The sequence below is a fragment of the Moschus berezovskii genome, chromosome 3 (genome assembly GCF_049115385.1).
Source record: "Moschus berezovskii isolate FMDL1 chromosome 3, NW_MosBer_1.0, whole genome shotgun sequence".
Classification (NCBI taxonomy): domain Eukaryota; kingdom Metazoa; phylum Chordata; class Mammalia; order Artiodactyla; family Moschidae; genus Moschus; species Moschus berezovskii.
In genome coordinates this window covers 75,411,507-75,434,462 of record NC_142462.1, presented here as the reverse complement: position 1 = coordinate 75,434,462, position 22,956 = coordinate 75,411,507, and the positions used below count along the sequence as shown (strand labels likewise).

Below are 22,956 nucleotides of genomic sequence, written 5' to 3'. Positions count from 1 at the left end.
ACTGGAAAAACCATAGCCTTGACTAGACGGACCTTTGCTGGCAAAGTAATGTCTCTGCTTTTTAATATACTATCTAGGTTGGTCATAACTTTCCTTCCAAGGAATAAGCATTTTTTAATTTCATGGCGGCAATCAGCATCTGCAGTGATTTTGGAGCCCCAAAAAATAAAGTCTGACACTGTTTCCCCATCTATTTCCCATGAAGTGATGGGACCAGATGCCATGATCTTTGTTTTCTGAATGTTGAGCTTCAAGCCAACCTTTTCACTATCCTCTTTCACTTTCATCAAGAGGCTTTTTTAGTTCCTCTTCACTTTGCTCCCAAATTCAGATCCTTATTTTTCATGGAAAATTCTGGAGGAAATGCCTATTTGGGCCAATGACTTTCTCACTGGAATGTCAAGCTCCCTTTCTGGAAAGGTGAACACAGCTCACCAAGCGCACTCCCCTGCTGCAAGCTCCCATGTTTAGGAACACTGCTTGCTTATCTTCTTGATCCTTATGCTTCCACTGATTATGAAAACCCCTGTGCCATTGTATCCCAATTAAGGTGAAACATGGGGCTTCCCAGGTGTCACAGTGGTGAAGAAGCCACCTGGCAACGCAGGAGACTCAAGAGATGCAGGTTCCATTCCTGGGTCGGGAAGATCCCCTGGAGTAGGAAATGGCAACCTGCTCCAAAAGTATCCTTACCTGGGAAATTCCATGGACAGAGGAGCCTGGCGGGCAACAGTCCATGGGGTTGCAAAGAGTTCAACACGACTGAGCACACACATGCAAGTTATAATTAGATTTTCTGTAAACACACAATTACTGCCCTAGAGAAAGTAATAAAAATAAGTCAATCCCCCTCCCCTTTTAGGAATAAGCCTATACAGATGCAAATAACCTTTCTTATTCGCCAGGAATCAAGGGGTCTGCAAGGCCTCTCTTGGTTCACTGCTTTTTGGTTATCAAAAGATTCCCAGCTTCTAGCCAGAGGGATAAAAGCAGGAGGGGGAAAAGTGGTTGTTAACGGCTGCACTAATTTAGAAGAAAGGTGTGTGAAACCTTTTGACTGGCCTCCATCTCCTGTTATCCAGAGCTTCCTGGCTCCTGGAGAGAAGTAGCCTGCACTCTAGTACAGAGGCAGCCTCCCTGAGGGGGCAGACACTCTACACCAGGCTCTGTGGAAGCCTCAGGCAAGTCCCTTAATCTCCCTAAGCCTCAGTTTGCTGTCTACCAAACAGAAGTAGCCACACCTACTTCACCAGATGGTGGTGAGAGTTAAATGAAATATTCTCTGCAAAACACATTACACGATAGTGTTTGGGAAATAGTAACTCTTATTTCCACAGGTTCTTTCCTCCTATAGACATTGGTTAGTGTGTGTGCTCAGTCGCTCAGTATTACCCAACTCTTTGCAACCCCAAGGACTGTAGCCCACCAGGCTCCTCTCTATCCAGGGGATTCTCCAGGCAATAATGGGGTGGGTTGTCGTTTCCTACTCCAGAGGATCCTCCCGACCCAGAAATCGAAGCTGTGTCTCCTGCATTGGCAGGCAGAGTCTTTACACTGCGCCACCTAAGAAGAGCAAAACCAGCACTGGCTGAACCCACTTTCAAATCACCAGTGAGTCCTCACACTCACCAAAAACACCAGGAAGAACTGTCTTATATAAGAGATTCAAATCACCTTTTTACCACACTCCCCTCTGGTGTCTGTTTTCTGCCCTGCTTCTGACTTAAATAAACTGTTTCTTTGTGTGCTCTCCCATACCTTGTGCTGTGTCTCTAACAATAACTTTGTACCTGTTTTACAGTTTTTGTCAGGAAGATCCCCTAGAGGAGGAAATGGCAACCCACTCCATTATTCTTGTCTGGAAAATCTGGGCAGAGGAGCCTGGTGGGGTCCATGGGGTGGTAAAGAATGGGCAATGACTAAGCATGCACACACTCCTGCCCCTAAGTCCCTCTGAAGAGATGTGGAGCTACAGCACCCATCACCTGGGAGGCACTTAGACGTTGATCTAGGGGGCCTTCTGGCTCAGGGGTCACTTTGAGGATTCAGTTGGTATGGAATGGCTCCTCAGGATCTGACTGTGTGTGACTGAACTGATCATAGCTGGTGTAAGGCTGAGACCCTGAACTCACAAAGAGCCACTCAAGGTGCAGACACCACGGCAGGTCCTCTTCACACACCTGTCTTTGTACTGTAATAGCTGGTCATGGGTGGCCAGGAAAGGAGTTGAAGCTAAATGACTACAATTAAACTCACCCTGTCATCTACTCCCAGCATGTGTTACCATCCCAGACCTTGGTAGCTATCACAACCTCAATTACATGCTAAATATATCTTGCCTGTCTACATCCCTGGCCCTTGTACACCCAGGTGAAATGCATCTCCTTGAAGCATTCCTAAACGGATGCAGCCCATTATCATCTCTGAACATTGAGCAGTGTTTGCTGAGAGACTGGGTTTCTGAGCCATTTATGTGGCTAAAAAGCTCCAACTGCCTTGAGACACATTTCTCCTCCTGTCATCTTAAATTGGTCTAAAATCTTGCATTGCTCAATTTTCTGTCTTCTCCCTGCAAACGGACTAAGATCTCTTTGAAGTGTCTGAGCTTCTTTATGTGCCCACAGAGTCTAACACAAAGCACATATTCAATAATTTCGGTTGTCTTATAGGTTGATGAACTTGAAAAGATACATCAGAAGCACTGAAGAAAGAAAAAAAACATTTTTTCTGTCATCGCTTAGAAATCAACTGTTTAAATGGTGATATTTGCCAGTACTATTAATCCCCTCCATGAAGACAATGATAACTCAAAATGCAAGGTTGTAAATGAGGCATAAAAGGGGCATTATTTTCCATTGCTAACTCTTCATTTTCAGGATTTCTCTTAAACATGGAGGTAAAACTACTGGGACAGCTGTCAAAACATAAGCTGAAACTTTGTTATTCTCTCCAATTCACTCTGTTGATCAAGAGAGAACTCATTATATATATGAGGCTTTTTCCTCCTTTCCTCCAGCTCAGGGGACCTGCTCCTTCCGAGTTTATAATAACCAGGAATAGTAGGGAAGGGTGAGGAAGGCATAAAGACAACATGGCATCAGAAAAGTGTCGCAAACTGACCTGTCCACCAGGTGAAAGAAGCTATGGGCCGCAGACGTCTGTGTCCATGTGCAATTTCTCCCTGCAAAACCTATAAAATGTAAAAACCTCCATTCCTTTTTGTAGGATGTCCCCTTTGGGAAGCTCTGGAGGTCATCCAATTTAGGACTCACACTGAACAAATGATGGCCATCAACACTAATGGTGTTTCCACACTGAAAACCAAGGCCTCCAGCTCCCAGCCCAATCCCCCTTCAACCACGCCATGAGTCCACTGCATTTCACTATTTCAGGAAAAAAAGAAACTATTTCAGAATGTCGTTTCATTCCTGCCACTTTCTACTGTAGTCACTCTTTCCAAACTTGACCACTCATCAACCGCTGCACACCAGGGACACGGCCCTACTGCTTGTACACGTTAGTGAACAAGCCAACGGATACCTCCATCTTGCCAAGCTTACATGTCCGCCTCTGCGCTTCACTAATGCATTAAACGTGAATGCATTACACTGTGGCTGGGAGGGGAGAGAAAGAAAGAAAAGAGGGGAAAGGAGGGAAGCAGTTTCTGTTCTTTCTTCCTTTATAGTTTATGTGTTTTAAATATATTTTTTCTTTTTACTTTTATATATTATTAGATATATTTCAAAGACCATAAAATTGATCCATTTAAAAGTGTCGTTGAATGATCTTTAGTATCTTCATAAAGCTGCGCAACTATCACCATAATCTAAGTTTAAAACATTTCAAACACCCCAAAAAGAAGCCCCGTACCCATTAGGAATCCCTCTCTATCCCCCACTCCAACCCCAGGAGATCCCTTTCTGGTTCTATGAATTTGCCTATTCTGGGTATTTCATGTAACTAGAATCATGTAATATGTGACCTTTTGTGTTTGGCTTCTTTCACTTAATATAACGTTTTCAAGCATAGCAGGTATCAGCACTTGATTTTTTTTATTTCTGAATAATATTCCATTGTAATCTACTGTTTTTTCCACCAGCTCCAAATTTACATCAAAAGGCATAAATCTTCTTTGGAAGGACTGCATAACAAAGTATGAGGTGTGAGAGAGATAAAGCCCATCCCCACCCCAACCTGTCCTGAGCAGTTGTCTCTAAGAGCCACCATGCAGTACCTGACCAGATCCATCCCCAGTAAGGCTTCTGTCTCAGCCGCTGGTTCTCTGGCATTGATGGCTTCGTTGGCTATGCACACTCCATGTTCATTGGCTCCCATTTCTGCCCCCCAAAGCCAGGCAGGTCTGCTTATCACAACAGCATGGGTCCTGGGAACTTGGCTGATTGAAATGTAAGTGCACTAAAAAATAAAGACAGAAGAAAGAAAGGGCCATTATCTGTCAGGTACCACTTAGTTTTCACCCTGGTACTTACATTAAATCACCACATCCATTACAAACAGAGCCGAGAAATAAAAGGCCTTGGGAACACCCACTTAAAAGACACCGCGCATCTCAAAGCAGCTCAAAATGTTTCCACAGTGAGTTTCAGTCTTGCCACTCACTCAGTTTTCAGTCTCTTTAGTTCAAGCCAATCTGTGCATGATGAAGACATCTCTAGTGGCGGTCTATTTTCATGTACCAGGTACTGAGCTGGTATCTGCCCTGAATATTCTGTATCTGGTCATTTCAAAAGGCGTAGATGGCCACCAGCATTTCAAACAAGCATAACTATTTATTTGCAAAACTCCTTCTAGATTAGTGGTTTTCAAACTCTGCAAAAGTTATAGAGCTCTATCTGTAAAGGAAATTCTACTTAGATGCCTAACATAGAAAGCAGATAAAAAGGAAGATGCTTTGTCTGCAGAACAGAGGTCCCTTAAGCTTCCTGTAATGATCCCCAGCTCCTTAGAACACAGTCTGACAACTTACATGATTGCTCTAGTGGTACAAAAGAGAAATAACATAGTGATGCTTTACATTTCACTAATGCATTAAGCGTACACTCTCTTATCCACTATGCCTCCCAGTCTGCCCCATTTGATCCCCACACTAAGCCCATGAGGACACAGTCCCAGAAAGGCATTTTTTGAACTCCTTTTACAACTGTGGTACATGCCACTCAGAGCTGTGTCTTACCTCCTCCAGTCCCATGCCTGTTCTTCCATTCACCATTTCAATACACTCTGACCAGTTCTATTGTCTTTATGCTTTTGGGTCAAAGTTTGCGTGGAGGAAGGATTCTGAGGCTAAAAATACTTGGAAAGAAATAGCTTGATCTAGATTAGCTCATTCCTTTCCAAGTAAAGACACAGCAGCCTGGAAAGCACTCAGAGCCTTCCCCTCCCTACACTGGGGCCCTTGGAGACTCCACTGGAGCAGTAGGAAAAGCACTAAACTAGGTTGGCCACAGGGGCCTCCTGACACTGATATTCTAGTATCTATGACACCGTCTTCCCGGGAAGGCTGTGGAACTCAGGGCTTTAAATTATACAGGGCTTTTTATCTGTCAGGGGAGAACTCTATCAGCCACAGCATCCATTTACCTTTTAAACTGGGCATCTGAAAGCACTGGATCAACTGCAGCCTTAGATCTCTTTTTTTTGATTCAACACCCAGTTATATTTCTGAATGAAGCCCAGAAAGCTATTCTGCATTGATTTTCCATAATCTCTAAGCCCCAGGTAAAAGTTGAAATGCACACTCACTGGTCATGTGACATCTTCACAATCCACATTAGGTATTCTCTGCCCTGGGATAATGTTATTTCACTTGATAACTATTTGTAAACTGAAAGCTAATTAAACTCAGAGGTTGTCAAGAGACCCTTGAGTTTTTCATGGTAAACTGATAATAAAATATACTCTTGAAGATGTTTTCCCCTATTCAGTTCCCTACCGTTATTTATTTTTTAAAAAAAAGATCCTTTGACAACAAAAAATTGGCCAAAGCACTAAACAAACCATGGTCCTCTGTGCTCTTCTACATGGAATTGAGGTATATATGTTAGAATTGTATTATTTCATGCAAAAAGCAGTCCAGACATTGATCAACACTTTCCAAAATCCCTGTGCCTACTGAGGTTGCATGACAAATTCTGTCTTGAAAAGACTGACTAAATAGGGAAGGCATCTCAACTTCCTAAGCACAGATTTATCATAAATTTTTTTAAGGACAGGAAAAAAGCAAAAATAGGAAATGAGCTTATTTATTTGTCCTCAAATTCGTGTTTACGCCTTCATTCCCATTTCATCAATTATCTACAGAGCACCAACCACGCACAAGGCGTCCTGTGCTAAGTGCTGCTGGCAGAGAAGTCAGTGAGGGGCCCACTCTCTGTGCCTTCAGCTGGTAAAGGAGAAGGCACACACACAAATGACCACGACCACCGGCTACCTTAAGGCATGTCTGCTTAATAGGCACTGCATCTCCCACTCTTCCCACCCTATGAAAAGTGAAAGTCCCCATTCGTGTCCAGTTCTCTGTGACTCCATGGACTACACTGTCCATGGAATTCTCCAGGCTAGAATACCAGAGTGGGTAGCCTTTCCCTTCTCCAGGGGGTCTTCCTAACCCAGGGATTGAACCCAGGTCTCCCACATTGCAGGTAGCTACTTTACCAGTTGAGCCACAAGGGGAGCCCAAGAATACTGAAGTGGGAAGCCTATATCTTCTCCAGGGGATTTTCCTGATCCAGGAATCAAACTGGGGTCTCCTGCATTGTAGGCTGATTCTTGATCAACTGAGCTATGAGGGAAGCCTTTGCACTTCTGATCAACCCAATCCTGCTATTCTTTTTCCTCTTCCCATTCCATTCCAATCCTTCCAAAATACTATATAATTGACTTATGTACTGTATGTGCTGTTTATGTATGCTATTTCCCCAGGCTAGAATGTAAGCTCCGTGAGAGATACAGAAGTGAGAGAGGGCTCGATCCCAAAGCCGGTACACAGCTGGCATCAATAAATGAATGAATGAATCAATAACAAAGGTCAGAGGGAGCATAACTGACGTTCAAAGGCAAGGAAACACATCCAAGTGGGCAGAGGTGCTATCAAGTGGGTGACATTTGAGTTGACCTTACAAACTGAGCCAGACATTGAGGTATTCCAGACAGAGGAAAGACAATGAGAAGAAAAAGGTGGGGATGTCAAAAATGTGTTCCCGGTTCAGGGAGGTCCTCCACTCTGCCACTAGGGGAGCTGTGATGACACTGAGTCCCAGGACTGCAAAAGCATAATAAGTACTGACTGATAAAAGTGCTGAACACTGGATCCAAAAGACCATATGGTCTTCGTGGGAGTTCAAAATAAACACATGCAGCCAACTTGACACTTTTCAGTGCCAAAATTGGAATCATGAGGAAGCAAGGAGATCCCCAACTAGACAAATAAGTTAAATCAGCCCCTTTCAAGCACCAGGCTGAAAGCTGATCTCCAGACCCCTGCACAGGACACAGGGCAGGTGAGGGGGAGCTGGTGTGTGAGCACCCCAGTCTTATATGTGTGAGCTCAGTTGCTCGGTCACGTCCAACTCTTTGCGACCCCATAGACTGAACCCACCAGGCTCCTCTGTCTATGGGATTCTCGAGGCAAGAATTCTGGAGTGGGCTGCCATTTCCTTCTCCAGGGGATCTTTCCGACTCAGGGATGGAACCCTGTGCCACCAGGAAGCCCAAGCGAGCCTGTAACATACACCCTCAGGACATCTTTGTCATGGACCACTGAAGTCTTGCTTAACAAGGGCCCCTCTGTGGCTGCAATTCACACAGTCCACAGGGTTTGAAACCTGACTAATCACACCCAGGTCTGGGAGGAAGAAACATTTGTTTCACAGAGATTAGTTACTTAAAAGTCCCAGTTTGGGAGCAAATCTCACAAATAAGGAACATTTACATACGATGTAATCAGTTAAACTTCAGTCAACCATCTAGAACCTGAACTCTGTAGGCAGTCGTTTTCTTAAATAAGGTTCACCAACACAATTGCCACATTATTAACGAGGCAGAGAAGAAGTAGGATTTGAAGTAGCGGAGGTTTCTCTGAGGGGAAAAATTCCAAAGCACCTGAAATCTTTCAGCATGAAAAAACAAACAAAAAAACTTAGTTCTAAAGTGAAAATTTCCAGTCAGATTTCTGTTAGGAAAAAAGGAAAAAGAAAATGTTCACCACTCAAAAGATCAGTCTTCAGGGGGATAGTTCTGGCCTCAGCTCTGGTAATTAAGCTGTTCAAGGGGCTTGCACAAAAAGAGGCACAATTTGTCTTGCTGCCCCATGGCCATGCCCACTGAGTCTTTAGTAAAACAAATCTGTCAGCTAGTGTGACTTCTGGGTGCCAAGACCACACAACAAGCCCAAGGAGGGGTGGGGAGTGAGGGGTGAGGCATACTCCTAAATGTCATCTCTGAGACTTCCCTGGCAGTCCAGTGGTTATGACTCAGCAATTTCAATGCCAGGGCTCCGGTTCAATCCCTGGTCAGGGAACTAAGATAGATCCCATAGGCTGCAGGGCACAGTCAAAAAGTGAAACGCAAACTTAAAAAAGAACTGTCAGCACTGCCTAATGCTAATCATTGAGCTTTGAAAGACGTTACCTGTACTGAGCTTGTCGCTCTCAGGTGGCTCCTGGGGACACATACCAGGTTGGAGAATGGAAAGATGAATCTTGACAAGTCCTCAGAGACAAAGACAAAAGACAATTCTTCCGCAGGGCAAGCCCTTTATTATTTTGTGTGATAGCATCCAAAATGAAAAAGCAAAATCAGCGTCATGCTGTCGCCTAACCCTTGCACATTCCTGCACACACTATTTCTGGATATCACCCAATGAAAGGGGAATAGAAACACTCACACAATAGACGTTTCACTTAATGCAATGCAACCATTGTGCCTTTCCTACTGTACTCAGATGGTGAACACAACCCTGGCACCGCCAGCGAAAACCACTGTGAAATGAGTTGATGAGTCAGCCAGACTTCGTAGGAGGAGAAAGAAAGGTAGGGAAAAATGGGATGCTTTAGGAAAATAGGTTTAGTTTTAGAAAACCTGTGACTCTAAGCAGTATTGAGATTATCACTGAGGTTTTTTTTAATGTTTGTATCCCAGTGTCTTCTTGCCTGCAACTAGACTGGTTTTGGGAAATGTGCCATTAAGGCTTGTAAGAGTCTAAACAACGACAAAAGATGCTGACTATACTTTAGAAGAGCTGTTTTTTATCTCCCTGAAGCTGCAAGATCTTTAAGGATGGACAATGCAAGGGGTTCAGAAACAGGCTTGGGAAAAGAGATGCAATGGAAGGAAGCCCCCAGGCCAAGTCACTCTCCCATGGGGCAAGGGAGATGCTCTGACTCCACAGGAGGCTGCGGACCCCTGCCTCTAGGGCTGAAGAGATGAAAACAGGAAAACAGACAAGAAAAGCATACAATCTACTTAGTGACCATAGTGCTCTGCTCAGATTTCTGATTCCAGAATGACTTGTACTCCCCTGTGGTAAGCCGTAATCTTCAGAATTAACATTCAGAACCCACTCCCTGCCCCACCATGGACATGGACATAGACAACCTGCCCCGACACGGACATGGACAATGTTACTAATAACACCACCAACTACCATTAATTGGTAATTTTCTATTCTTCTTGGAAATATTTCCTTTGGGAAGAAAGGAGGAAAACTACCAAAAATCTACCCCAAATTGTGAAAGTTGTATAACCTGACTGAGGATACTAATCCCATACAGAATTTCATGTAGTGGAAAATAAAAATTTTTTAAAAAATGAAAATAACTTTCTAAAAAAGGAAACAATGAAGTCTGCTGCTGCTGCTGCTAAGTCACTTCAGTCGTGTCCGACTCTGTGTGACCCCATAGACGGAAGCCCACCAGGCTCCCCCGTCCCTGGGATTCTCCAGGCAAGAACACTGGAGTGGGTTGCCATTTCCTTCTCCAATGTGTGAAAGTGAAAAGTGAAGTCGCTCAGTCGTCTCCGACCCTAAAGAAGGCAAAAATGGAGGAGAGGTTTATTATATAATAATAACAGAATCTTTCAAAAAGCAATTATGTATCAAGCCTGGCTTGGCTATCAAGAATTCTGTCTCCATAAACTATGGTACAATGACTCTCTTGGGCACCAAGTATAGATACTGGAAACTTTAGTTGAAATCCACTGTTTTCTCCAGGAAAATAATCCAGCGTTGCATCCTTTCTTTCTTAAATAGAAGGCTTAACCATTTATAAACAGACCTAAACCCATTCCACATCCACACATAAATGCACCCATGCAAAGACAGAACATCATAATCCAGGAAATTATTCGTCTGCTTCTTCAACACTCCTACCCACAGGGCCCAAGGTAAAGGGAGATGAGTTCTGCAATGCACACTGCATAGCATCCTCAGGACTCAGAGGCCTTCACAAATAGATACATACTTACCCATCAGGTCTCATGCTGTAAAGAGCAATATTGCATAGGAACCTGGAATGTTAGGTCCAGGAATCAAGGCAAACTGGAAGTGGTCAAACATGAGATGGTAAGAGGGAACATTGACATTTTAGGAATCACCGAACTAAGATGGACTGATCAATGTAAAGAAATAGAGGAAAACCACAGAATGGGAAAGACTAGAGATCTCTTCAAGAAAATTAGAGATACCAAGGGAACATTTCATGCAAAGATGGGCTCAATAAAGGACAGAAATGGTAGGGACCTAACAGAAGCAGAAGATATTAAGAAGAGGTGGCAAGAATACACAGAAGAACTGTACAAAAAAGATCTTCATAACCCAGATAATCATGATGGTGTGATCACTCACCTAGAGCCAGACATCCTGGAATATGAAATCAAGTGGGCCGTAGGAAGCATCACTACAAACAAAGCTAGTGGAGGTGATGGAATTCCACTTGAGCTATTTAAAATACTAAAAGATGATGCTATGAAAGTTCTGCACTCAGTATGTCAGCAAATTTGGAAAACTCAGCAGTGGCCACAGGAGTGGAAAGGTCAGCTTTCATCCCAATATCAAAGAAAGGCAATTTCAAAGAATGCTCAAACGACCGAACAATTGCACTCATCTCACCGCTATTAAAATAATGCTCAAAATTCTCCAAGCCAGGCTTCAGCAATACGTGAACCGTGAACTTCCAGGTGTTCAAGCTCGTTTTAGAAAAGGCAGAAGAACCAGAGATCAAATTGATAACATCTGCTGGCTCACTGAAAAAGTAAGCGAGTTCCAGAAAAATATCTATTTCAGATAATATCTATTGACTATGCCAAAGCCTTTGACTGTGTGCATCACAATAAACTGTGGAAAATTCTGAAAGACATGGGAATACCAGACCACCTGACCTGCCTCTTGAGAAACCATATGCAGGTCAAGAAGCAACAGTTAGAACTGGACATGGAACAACAGACTGGTTCCAAATAGGAAAAGGAGTATGTCAAGGCTGTATATTGTCACCCTGCTTATTTAACTTATATTCAGAGGACATCGTGAGAAATGCTGGGCTGGACGAAGCACAAGCTGGAATCAAGATTGCCGGAGAAATATCAATAACCTCAGATATGCAGATGACACCACCCTTATGGCAGAAAGTGAAGAACTAAAGAGCCTCTTGATAAAAGTAAAAGAGGAAAGTGAAAAAGTTGGCTTGAAGCTCAACATTCAGAAAACTAAGATCATGGCATCTGGTCCCATCACTTCATGGCAAATAAATGGGGAAACAGTGAAAACAGTGGCTGACTTTACGTTTTTGGGCTCCAAAAATCACTGCAGATGGTGATTGCAGCCATGAAATTAAAAGACGCTTACTCCTTGGAAGGAAAGTTATGGCCAACCTAGACAGCATTAAAAAGCAGAGACATTACTTTGTCAACAAAGGTCCATCTAGTCAAGGCTATGGTTTTTCCAGTAATCATGTATGGATGTGAGAGTTGGACTAGGAAGAAAGCTGAGTGCCGAAGAATTGATGCTTTTGAACTGTGGTGCTGGAGAAGACTCTTGAGAGTCCCTTGGACTACAAGGAGATCCAACCAGTCCATCCTAAAGGAGATCAGTCCTGGGTGTTCATTGGAAGGACTGATGTTGAAGCTGAAATTCCAATACTTTGGCCACCCGATTCAAAGAGCTGACTCATTTGAAAAAACCCTGATGCTGGGAAAGATTGAGGACAGGAGGAGAAGGGGACGACAGAGGATGAGATGGTTGGATGGCATCACTGACTCAATGGACATGAGTTTAGGTAAACTCTGGGAGTTGGTGATGGACAGGGAGGCCTGGTGTGCTGTGATTCATGGGGTCGCAAAGAGTTGGACATAACTGAGTGACTGAACTGAACCGAACTTACTCATCCTACTCTGAGACCAAAAGAAGAGTTGTTAAAAACCCAGAATCTGCAGAAGAAAGACTAAAGAGCACAAAATAAAATGCTCCAATCTGCCAACTGTGCAGCTGAACAAAATGCCCAGTGTAATTTTAGAAACTGAGGAACTCAGTGCAGGAGGACCCCATTTTTTATTCCTCCATCTCAAGTAGAGTGAACTGGACAAAGATTAGATGAGAGATGGATAGGTGGACAGATGGACAGACTGAGGGAAGGATGAAGGGATGGCTGGGTAAGGGCATGAACTGAAAGGCAAGACTACCTGGGAGGATGGCCCAGCTGGACGGGTGGGTGGGTGGGTGGAAATGAGTAATCAGACTGACCTTCTGCACAGGATTATTTTCAGAAAACGGGCTTCAGGGACAGCAACACTCACATGAGGTTTCTAGGGAAACTGCAGACAATGTTTAAAATGTCATGAAAAGGCTGAGGTTTAGAAGGGTTTTTATGAGAAGTTCTCACTCTTCATAATTAAAATTTTCTATATGCTAATAAACACTATTATGAAAGTTACATTATAGTTATTGTAGCTCAGGGGCCTGGTGGAAAAGAACCCATCATTCTGTACTTGGGACAAGAACAGTGGATGGAGACAGGGGTAACTGTATGGGAGTTAAAGGCACAGAGGAAGTGTGAAAAGCAGATTTAGTGCATGCTAAAAGTTAGGAGTTTGGGGACTGAGACCGAGAGGGACAGAATCTCTCAACACTAGCTGATTCTTTTTTTAAAAAAAGGAAAAGAAAATTCTCTCTCTGCACAGTGTTCTCCTTGGAGTTTACAAAGTGCTTTCTCATGTTAGCTCACACGTGCTTTACAAGAACCATACCACCATATGACCCAGCAATCCCACTATACCCTGAGGAAACCAAAATTAAAAAAGACACATGTATCCCAATGTTCACTGCAGCACTATTTACAATAGCTAGAAAATGGAAGCAACCTAGATGTTTGTCAGTAGATGAATGGATAAAGAAGCTGTGGTACATACATGCAGTGGAATATTACTCAGCCATAAAAAGGAATGCATTTGAGCCAGTTCTGATGACGTGGATAAACCTAGAGCCTGTTATATAGAATGAAATAAGTCAAAAAGAGAAAGATAACTATCATAATATATATGGAATCTAGACAGTACTGATGAAATTATTTGCAGAGCAGCAATGGAGACACAGACAGGAGAATAGACTTATGGACATGGCGGGGGGCAGGAAGGAGAGGGTGAGATGCATGGCAAGAGTAATATGGGAACTTACATTACCAGCCAATGGAAATTTTGGAGAAGGAAATGGCAACCCACTCCAGTATTCTTGTCTGGAGAATCCCACCCATGGACAGAGAAGCCTAGTGGGCTACAGTGTGCGGGGTCACAAAAGAGTTGGACACGAAGGAAGCGATTAAACAACAACAAATGGATATTTGATGTATGACTCAGGGAACTCAAACAGGGACTCTGTAACAACCTAGAGGGGTGGGAGGGGGAGAGAGATGGGAGGGAGCTTCAGGATGGAGGGGACACAGCTGACTCATGTTGATGTTTGGCAGAAACCAACAAAATTCTGTAAAGCAAGTATCCTTCAATTAAAAATAAATTAAAGAAAAAAAAAAAGAAAAGAAAAATCTCTCCCTGCAGTGTTCTACTTGGAGTTTACAAAGTGCTTTCACATGTTAGCTCACATGTGCTTTACAAGAATACAGACATGGCAGGGTGGGGGGTGCTACGATCTCTGTCTGGCAAATGAGGAAACTGAGTCTCAGAGGCTCAAAGGTCCAAGACGAAGTAAATGAAGAAGGCAGGACTAGAACACAGGCCCCTGCCTCTTGAGCCAGAACTCATCCCCCTAGTTTCAGGTGATTATGAATTTCAATTAATTTATAAAAGAAAAAGACACTTAACATGCTACATATTCATAGAAGGGTGGCAGGCTAAACAGAGGAGGGGGATATTGGTACTGGCGCCTTGAAGAATGCATAGGAGTCTACCAAGTAGATGACGAGACGGGAGAGGGAGGAGACACTCAGCAAAGGATAGAGCAAAAGAACACAGAAATGAAAGTGTGCTGTTCGTTCAAGAAGCAGCTCAGCACAGCTGACGCCTACTGGATAAGCTAGGAAAGGGAAACTAAGAATGAAGATTAAAAAAGTAAGCAGGAAATTGTACAACCCTAACAGAGGTCAGTTGTTATAAAAAAAAAAAAAGTATCCTATAGGGCTTCCCTGGTGGCTCAGAGGTTAAAGCGTCTGCCTCCAATGCGGGAGACCCGGGTTCGATCCCTGGGTTGGGAAGACCCCCTGGAGAAGGAAACGGTAACCCACTCCAGTATTCTTGCCTGGAGAATCCCATGGACAGAGAAGCCTGGTAGGTACAGTCCACGGGTCGCATAGAGTCGGACACGACTGAGTGACGGAACGGACGGATGACCTAGTGACCTTGCATGTGGAAATGTGTTCAATGACTACACATACCCATGTATAGAAAGCCTTGTGTACAATGTTCTTCATGGCTGTACCTTCCAGACCAGCCAAAAGTCCAAGCATTCACCAATAGAGAACTGATTAAATTATGGAATATCTCCACAATAGACTACTATCAGTTGTAAAAGAATAATAATAATCTCTATTTCTATGTTCAGCTATAGAAAACTCTTTAGAAAATGTTACTAAACAAAACAAAGCCAGCTGTAAGCTAGAAATTGTACGTTAAAAAAAATCAAGTGTCAGAATAGTGTGCTACTTTCATGAAAAAAGAAAAGGCTGCATATACATATTTAAAGATGACAAGATGGGCAAGAAAAAAAAGGACTGCATAAGATGGGAATTTTAATAGACAGGAGGAAGAGGAGATTAAGACTGTTTACTGTAAACCTTTTTAATATTATTAAATCTTTGAACCACATCATTTTATCACTTATTCAAAATATAAAATTACATTAAAAAGTACCTTTACCCAAATAAGTTTAAAAATTTATGTGCACAAAAAACCTGCACACAAATTTTACAGCAAATTTATTCAAAATTGCCCAAACTTGGATTCAGCCAAGATGTCCTTCAATAGGTGAATGGAAAAATAAATTGTGGTATATCCAGGCAATGGATTATATTCAGAGCAAAAAAGAAACGCTCTATCAAGCTTGGAAGAGACATCAGTGAATCTTAAATGTCTATCACTAAGTGAAAGAAGCCAATCCGAAAAGGCTACCTACGATACGATTCCAACTATATAACCTAGAAAGGGGAAAACTATAAAGACAGTGAAAAAATAAGGGGTTCCCAGGGGTGAGGGGAAGGGAGAGATGACTAGATAGAATATAGAGGATTTTTAGGGCACTGAAAATACCCCATATGATAGATGGATACATGGTATTAGACACTGTCAAACCCCAGAGAATACACAACACAAAGAGTGAACTTTAATAAACTATTGACTGTGTTAACAATAATGGATCAATACAGGCTCATCCATTGTAAAAGATATTAAGGCAAAATGTTAATAATAGGGGAAACTGGGAGGCAGGCAGCAGGGGTGGTGAGGGATTATATGAGAACACTCTGTACTTACACTCATTTTCCCACAAACCTAAAACTGCTTGAAAAATGTCTATTAATTTAAAAGAAAAGAAAGAAAAGTGAACAGGATGCCAGGCAGGAAGAGTTCTGAATGACATACAAATCAGCCTGGATTCTCATCTTATAAACAACAACCCAACATTTTAAAATGAGGCAGTGACAAAGCTGTGATCTGGAAAGAAAAATCCAGTGACCCTGCAGGGAACAGAATTCAGGGGAAAGAGACCTGGGCACGACTAAGCAGATCAAAGCAGAAAGGAGACGGGGGTGAGTGTGAATGAACTGGGAGCGGTGAGGAGACCGGGACACAGGCGAGGAAGCAACAAGACTGTCCTGTGCATCCACAGAGGAGTCGGAAAACACGGGTCAGCACTTGCTTCTGGTTTCTAGAATAAACTCTGTGGCAGACAACAGAGCTGTCAGAGCAAGAGAAGCAAATGAAATGGGAAGGTGAATTCGGTTTTTGACCTGTGAAGTTATTTTACCTGCAGCATATGGATGTGAAAACATGCCTATGCAACTCAGAAAAAAGGTCAAGGCTGCCTAGCAACTAACTCTGGTATGTATCAAACTGCGCTTAGTTATTATGCAAGGGGACATAATTAATTTATGGTGTATTTGAGGTATACACCATAAATATATGGTGTATTTTAGCATTACTGTATCATAACTAGTGAAAGGAATCTAGTCTATTTCCTAAAATGATTGTAACCATGAGAATAAAACATATAAATCTATGCCCCAAAAAAGAAAATAAATTTTTCTAAAATATTTATTTCAGTTATACTTATAAAAGGTTTTGTGCTTACTATGGCTACTAAAAAATGACCCTTAAATTTAGTGATATAAAACAACCACTTGTTATGTTCATGAATTCAATGCACCAGGAATTTGGACAGGGCACAGAAGGGATGGTGTGAGTCTATTCCATGGAGTCTGAGGTCTGGAATCACTGATAGGGCATTCACTCACACATCTGGCAGTTGGCACTGGCTACAGGCTCTCCATGGGGGTCCCACCACATGGTATCTGCTGGGTTCCTCCCAGCATGGTGCCTGGGAACTTAGGGCTAGAGTCCCAAAGGATGGAGACAAGCAGAAGTCAAATCTTTTTATGACCCAGCCCTGGAGGTCACACAGCATCATCTCCATCAGGTTTCACTGCCTGATGCCACCAGAAGCCCTCCTGAAGATTCACGGCAGGGGTTGGGGGGCATAACCCCCCCACGCCATGGAGGTGTGTCCAGCACTCTGTGAGAAGGACATGTGGGATGGGACTTGTTAGAGCCACCTTCGGGAAATCTGCCCACATGAAAATCAAAGGGTTTCAGCATCCATGACTCTCTGCGAAAAAGAAACAGGTAGGGAAGGCAGCCAGGGAAGGTCAGTAACAACTCAAACCAAGCCAACTTTATCCATATCCAGTCCCCTCTGTCCCAGAAACAGAAACATTCACATCTAAACAACACGGACATTCACACTTTAATGAAGACATGAAGACCCATTTAAAACCTACCATGAGCATCACAGAACCTAGCACTCTTCTCTGCCCATATGAAAGGAAAGTCCCACTGAAGTTTAGGAGCCTGAACCAAGTTAGTGGTGCAACATCAGAGGCAAGTGTTTCTGGTGAAAGTCCTGTGGGAGACAGTCTGCCACTGCCCCAACCACAGACTAAAGCCATGACCTGCTCAACTCTGCCCATTCATGTCAGTGCTATTGCTGAATTCACCTAGCATAACCAGTTCTTTGTAGAGGGCTATTGCTCTCTGGTGAAGGTTAATGCTTTTAAAAAGCTGAAACAGAGATTCAGATAAGAAAATGAAATACACATGGATGAATACCCATTTAAAATGCACAATCACCAGAAAAAAATTGGTTTATTCTGTAAAGTATAAAACACCAAAGGGTAGAGATTATGTCAGTGGCATGAGCTTGTAATTTGTCAGCCCCCAATTTCTTTTCTCTAAATTCTTCATCCTTTAACAATTACCATTTAAACACATACAACTAACTATACCATAACCAAGAAGTTTATTCCATGAATGCAAAGATAGTTCGATTTATCATTAAAGTTAAAAAAAAAAAAAATCAGGGGATTAGCTTTTGATTATCTCCTGATCTTTAACAAAATGTAACACCTATTTCTCAGGGTTTTTTAAAAGCATTCAAAGCATGAATTGATGTACACTTTTTAACATGACAAAATGATATGAATCTCCATTCCAAAGTCAGCATCTTACATAATATGGAAGCACTAGAGGCTGCCCCATTCAGGTCAGGAACAAGGCAAAGATACCCACTCTCTCCATCGTTATTAATACTGAATCCAAGCCATAAGCCAAACAGATGAAAAAAGAATTAGAGATATAAGAAAAATCATACTATCCATATTTGCAAGTTTTATAATAACATAGCTGGAAAATCAAAGAGAATCAATAATAAAAGCTGACACAATAAATAAAAGAATTTAGTTTAAAAAGTAGAATGTAAAATTAACATAAAATAGCCATCATGATGATTTGAGAGAATAGCATTGAAACATGTATATTACCATATGTGAAATATATCACCAGTCCAAGTTCGATGCATGAAACAGGGCACTCAAAGCCAACTGGGACAACCCAGAGGGATGAGATGGGGAGGGAGGTGAGAGGGGGGTTCGGGATACGGGACACATGTACACCTGTGGCTGATTCAGGTCAATGTATGGCAAAAGCCACCACAATAATGTAATTAGTTGCCAATTAAAATATATTAATTTAAAAAATAGCCATCATGAAAGCTTGACAGCACACTCTGGTAATATGGACAAACAGGCATTGTTTTACATTGCTGATGGGAATGTAAAATGGCACACCACCTATAGAAAGAAATTTGACAATATGTAACAAAATCACATGGGTTTCCCAGGTGACTCAGTGGTAAAGAATCCTCCGGCCAAAGCAGGAGACTCAGTAGATGTGAGTTTAATCCCTGGGTTGGAAAGATCCTCTGGAGGAGGAAATGGCAACCCACTCCAGCATTCTTGCGGGGATAATCCCATGGACAGAGAAGCCTCATGGGCTACAGACCATGGGGTCACAAAGTGTCGGACATGACTGAGCAACTGAGAAGGTAGGCCTAACAAAACCACATACTTATATACCCTGTGACTCAGAAATCCCATTTCTAGGCACCTATCCCCCAAAATATTGAACAGGCTTTTAAGCACTCAAAATAAGAATCAATGGATAATTTTTTAACATGATAAAAATATATAAACCAAGACCAGACACGGTGACAGGTGTACAAGGCTATTATGCACACCAGCACTGTTTGTAATAGCAAAAGACTGGGAAACAATCCAAGTGTCTATCAATATGAGACTGATTAAAGTTTGATTACATTCATAGAATGAAACACTGCACAGCTCCAAATGAGTAATGAAGATGGTCACTCCAGCTGGAATGACTTGCAAAACAGAGTTTTAGTTGAAAAATTCAAAGTGGAAAAAAGTATATATAGCATGCTGCTGCTGCTGCTGCTGCTGCTGCTGAGTCACTTCAGTCGTGTCCGACTCTGTGTGACCCCATAGACGGCAGCCCACCAGGCTCCCCCATCCCTGGGATTCTCCAGGCAAGAACACTGGAGTGGGTTGCCATTTCCTTCTCCAATGTGTGAAAGTGAAAAGTGAAAGTGAAGTCGCTCAGTCATGTCTGACTCATAGCGACCCCATGGACTGCAGCCTACCAGGATCCTCCGTCCATGGGATTTTCTAGGCAAGAGTACTGGAGTGGCTATATAGCATGCTACCATTCATCTAATGAAGGAAGAAAGGAACTGGGACAAATATGCATATACATACGTGAATGTGTTTGCTACATATACATGTAAATTTTTAAATGGAAGGATAAACCCCAAACTTCCAAAACATTATTTACCTATGGAAGAAAAGGGAAATAGAGAAAGGATACAAAGGTAGAAGCTAGACTTCTCTGAATATATTTTATTTCACAGATTTGACTTTGGAATGGTGTACATAGTTTACTTAATTATAAAACATGTGCCATAGCAATGAATTCTCTTTGGACCTGGGTTTTTAAGGCTACAAACAAACCAGAATGGAAAGAGGAATCAACAGAACCCACAAGATAGTTCTGTGGGTAAACAGGTTTCCACATTAAGAAGTCAAGGTGCTAGGCAAAGCCAGAGAAAGAGAACGTATGTTAACAGAGAGACAGTAGCACGTGACTTACCTCAACCTTGCTCTCAGGTTCATGATCAGCAGCTGAGAAATACACAACCTCCTGCACTTCATCCCTGGGCCGAGCTGAATTTTTCCCAAATATCACCAGACCATCCTTTGCACGTGGTGGGAAGGCCACAAAGCAGTAACTTGGAGGAGCTACAGCCATCCTGAAAAGACAGAGATGCCAGAGAGCGAATGGAAGCAGGCCTAACATGGAATATTCCACCAGTGAGCTCTTCAGACATATTTCACCAGCTAACTAAGTTTTAGTGTTGAACTGTGTGCAGCGAGCTCATTTGGAGATCCCAGCTGGCAATTGAAGCTGGGGTGTCTGGAGTAGAATTACAGAGCCACTGAGACCAGATACTGTTAGTACTCTGTGGGATTAAATGAGCTCAGATTTGCAACAGAATACAGTGACAGCCAAAAGCGCAATGACGAAGGAGAAAGGAAAGGAGGTTATTGTTCCAGGCAGAAAACACATACATAATGCAATCTGTCACAGCAATAGAAAAATAAATAACTGTACCTTAAAACAGTGCACTACAGAAGTGCCTCTTGATCTAGAGGGCCATGGCTACCCTGTGATAGATTCTGGAGTGCTAATGGGGAAATGGGTCTGGAAACAAACTGAAAGATATCTCTCTCTTTTTATCTATTTTTATTCTACCTCAATGACATCACACACAATCATCTCTAGGCTTTCTTCTCACCTCTCCAGCTGCTCCTGGGCTGGCTAGTTCTCTTCCACCTGGCCACCAAGTATCTTCACAGCTTGGTCCTTCGTTCCTCATTGAATGCTCTTTCTGGGAAAACTCACCCATGCCCAGAGCTTCCCATGTCATTTACAAGCCAATGACCCACACATATAATTCCAGCTCAGTTCTCTCCTTGAGCTCTTGACCCACACACCCAGCCTAACTGATATACAAAGCTGATTTCATCATCTTCCCCAAACTGGGTCCCTTCCTACGGTTCCCTGTCTCAATGGCCAGCTCCATCATCCATCTCATTGGAGCATCAGAATGTATCCTTACCATGGGCTTCTCCATTAGCTAACATATCACCAAGTTCTGTAAAGTCAATCTCCTAAATCTCTACGGAAACTGTCCACTTCTTCCCACTTGTACTACTACCCTGCACCAAGCCACCATCATCTCTAAGCCTGGATCATTGTAACTGCTCCTAAGGGGTGACGCTATATCAGCTATTAGTCTCTCTCCAAAACATTCCTCACACTGCAACCCAAAGTGACCTTTTTAAAAGAAAGACTTGGGGACTCCCTTTGTGGTCCAGTGGTTGGGACTCCACACTTCCATTACAGGGGGCACAGGTTCAGTCCTTGATCTGGGAACTAAGATACCACATGCCACGTGTCCAAAAAAAATTTTGTTTTAATAAAAGGGAGGTTTGATCATGTCACTCCTGCTTAAAATCCTTCATATTGTTCCCATAGCTCTTAGAATAAAGACCAAAAGCTTATCAAGCCCATGTCATCTCCCAGCCTCATCTCATACCATTCACCCCTCCAGTCTCTCAACTCCAGGACAGAGGCCTTTTTCTAGTTTCTCAATACTCCACAGCCTTTGCACAAGCTGTTTCCTCTTTCCTCGGCACTCCTTTCCCTGATCCCTGCTGCTGCTAAGTCTCTTCAGTCGTGTCCAACTCTGTGCGACCCCATAGACGGCAGCCGACCAGGCTCCCCCATCCCCGGGATTCTCCAGGCAAGAACACTGGAGTGGGTTGCCATTTCTTTCTCCAATGTGTGAAAGTAAAGTCACTCAGTCATGTCCGACTAGTAGTGACCCCATGGACTGCAGCCCACCAGGCTCCTCTGTCCATGCGATTTTCTAGGCAAGAGTACTGGAGTGGCTTGCCATTGCCTTCTCCGTTCCCTGATCCCTACCATCAGTCAATTGTACTATATGATCACAATCTAAAACAGCCCTGTAATTATTTTATTACCAACAATCAGTAATTAGTCTTTCTTCCCCCCACCAAAGTTTAAAACTATGAAGGCAGGGACCATGTCTCTTTTGCACATCTCTGTAAACCCAGCACTACACAGTGTCTTCTGCAGGGTTACTATTGTTGTTTAGTTGCTAAGTCGTGTATGACACTTTTGTGACTCCAGGGACTGTAGCCCGCCAGGATCCTCTGTCCATGGGATATCCCAGGCAAGAATACCAGAATGGGTAGCCATTCCCTTCTCCAGGGGATCTTCCAGACCCAAGGACTGAATCCTCATCTCCTGCGTTGGTAGGTGGATTCTTTACCACCGAGTCACCAGGGAAGCCCCCTCTTCTGCAGGGCAGACGTTCAATAAATAACGAACAAGTGTTCAGCCCTTCCTTAATGCTCCACCAAACTGCAGATGACTCTCTACAGCTTTTTCTCACAACCATGCTTCTGCACCCACTGAAGTCCCCCTCCCTTAGCCTCTGCACATGTCCTTCAGGATCTGATTCAAAAACTCCCTCTCTTTCAAAAAGCCTTCTATGAAGAACTCTGTCATTTTCTCAGCATCCATAAACACTGATGCATCTAGTCTGAGGATAACATGCCTCTGTTATTTATAAATGTACTGCTTCAGATGTTTCAAATAAAGCTCCCTGGGGGCAGAACCTATGCCACCCAATTACAGTAGCTCATTCCCCAACTCTCTAAATTATAAACACTCAACAAACATTATTATTGAGCCAACTATCATATTTGTGCCATGAATTCCCCAACT

General features: G+C 42.8%; 1 protein-coding gene across 4 annotated transcripts in view; it reads right to left on the bottom strand.

Moving 5' to 3' along the window:
• The window catches only part of SCRN1 (secernin 1), a 68,874-nt gene that overhangs the window by 24,245 nt on the left and 21,673 nt on the right, over positions 1–22,956 (bottom strand). For 3 of the 4 annotated variants that reach the window (XM_055420949.2, XM_055420947.2, XM_055420948.2), the window contains exons 2-3: positions 20,230–20,389; positions 4,235–4,416 (exon numbers count right to left, since the gene is read on the bottom strand). In XM_055420949.2, coding sequence (XP_055276924.1) covers positions 4,235–4,416; positions 20,230–20,388 — 341 coding nt within the window. In that variant the 5' untranslated portion in view covers position 20,389. The remainder of the gene's footprint in view (positions 1–4,234; positions 4,417–20,229; positions 20,390–22,956) is intronic. The other variant, XM_088834598.1, reaches the window with a different exon arrangement.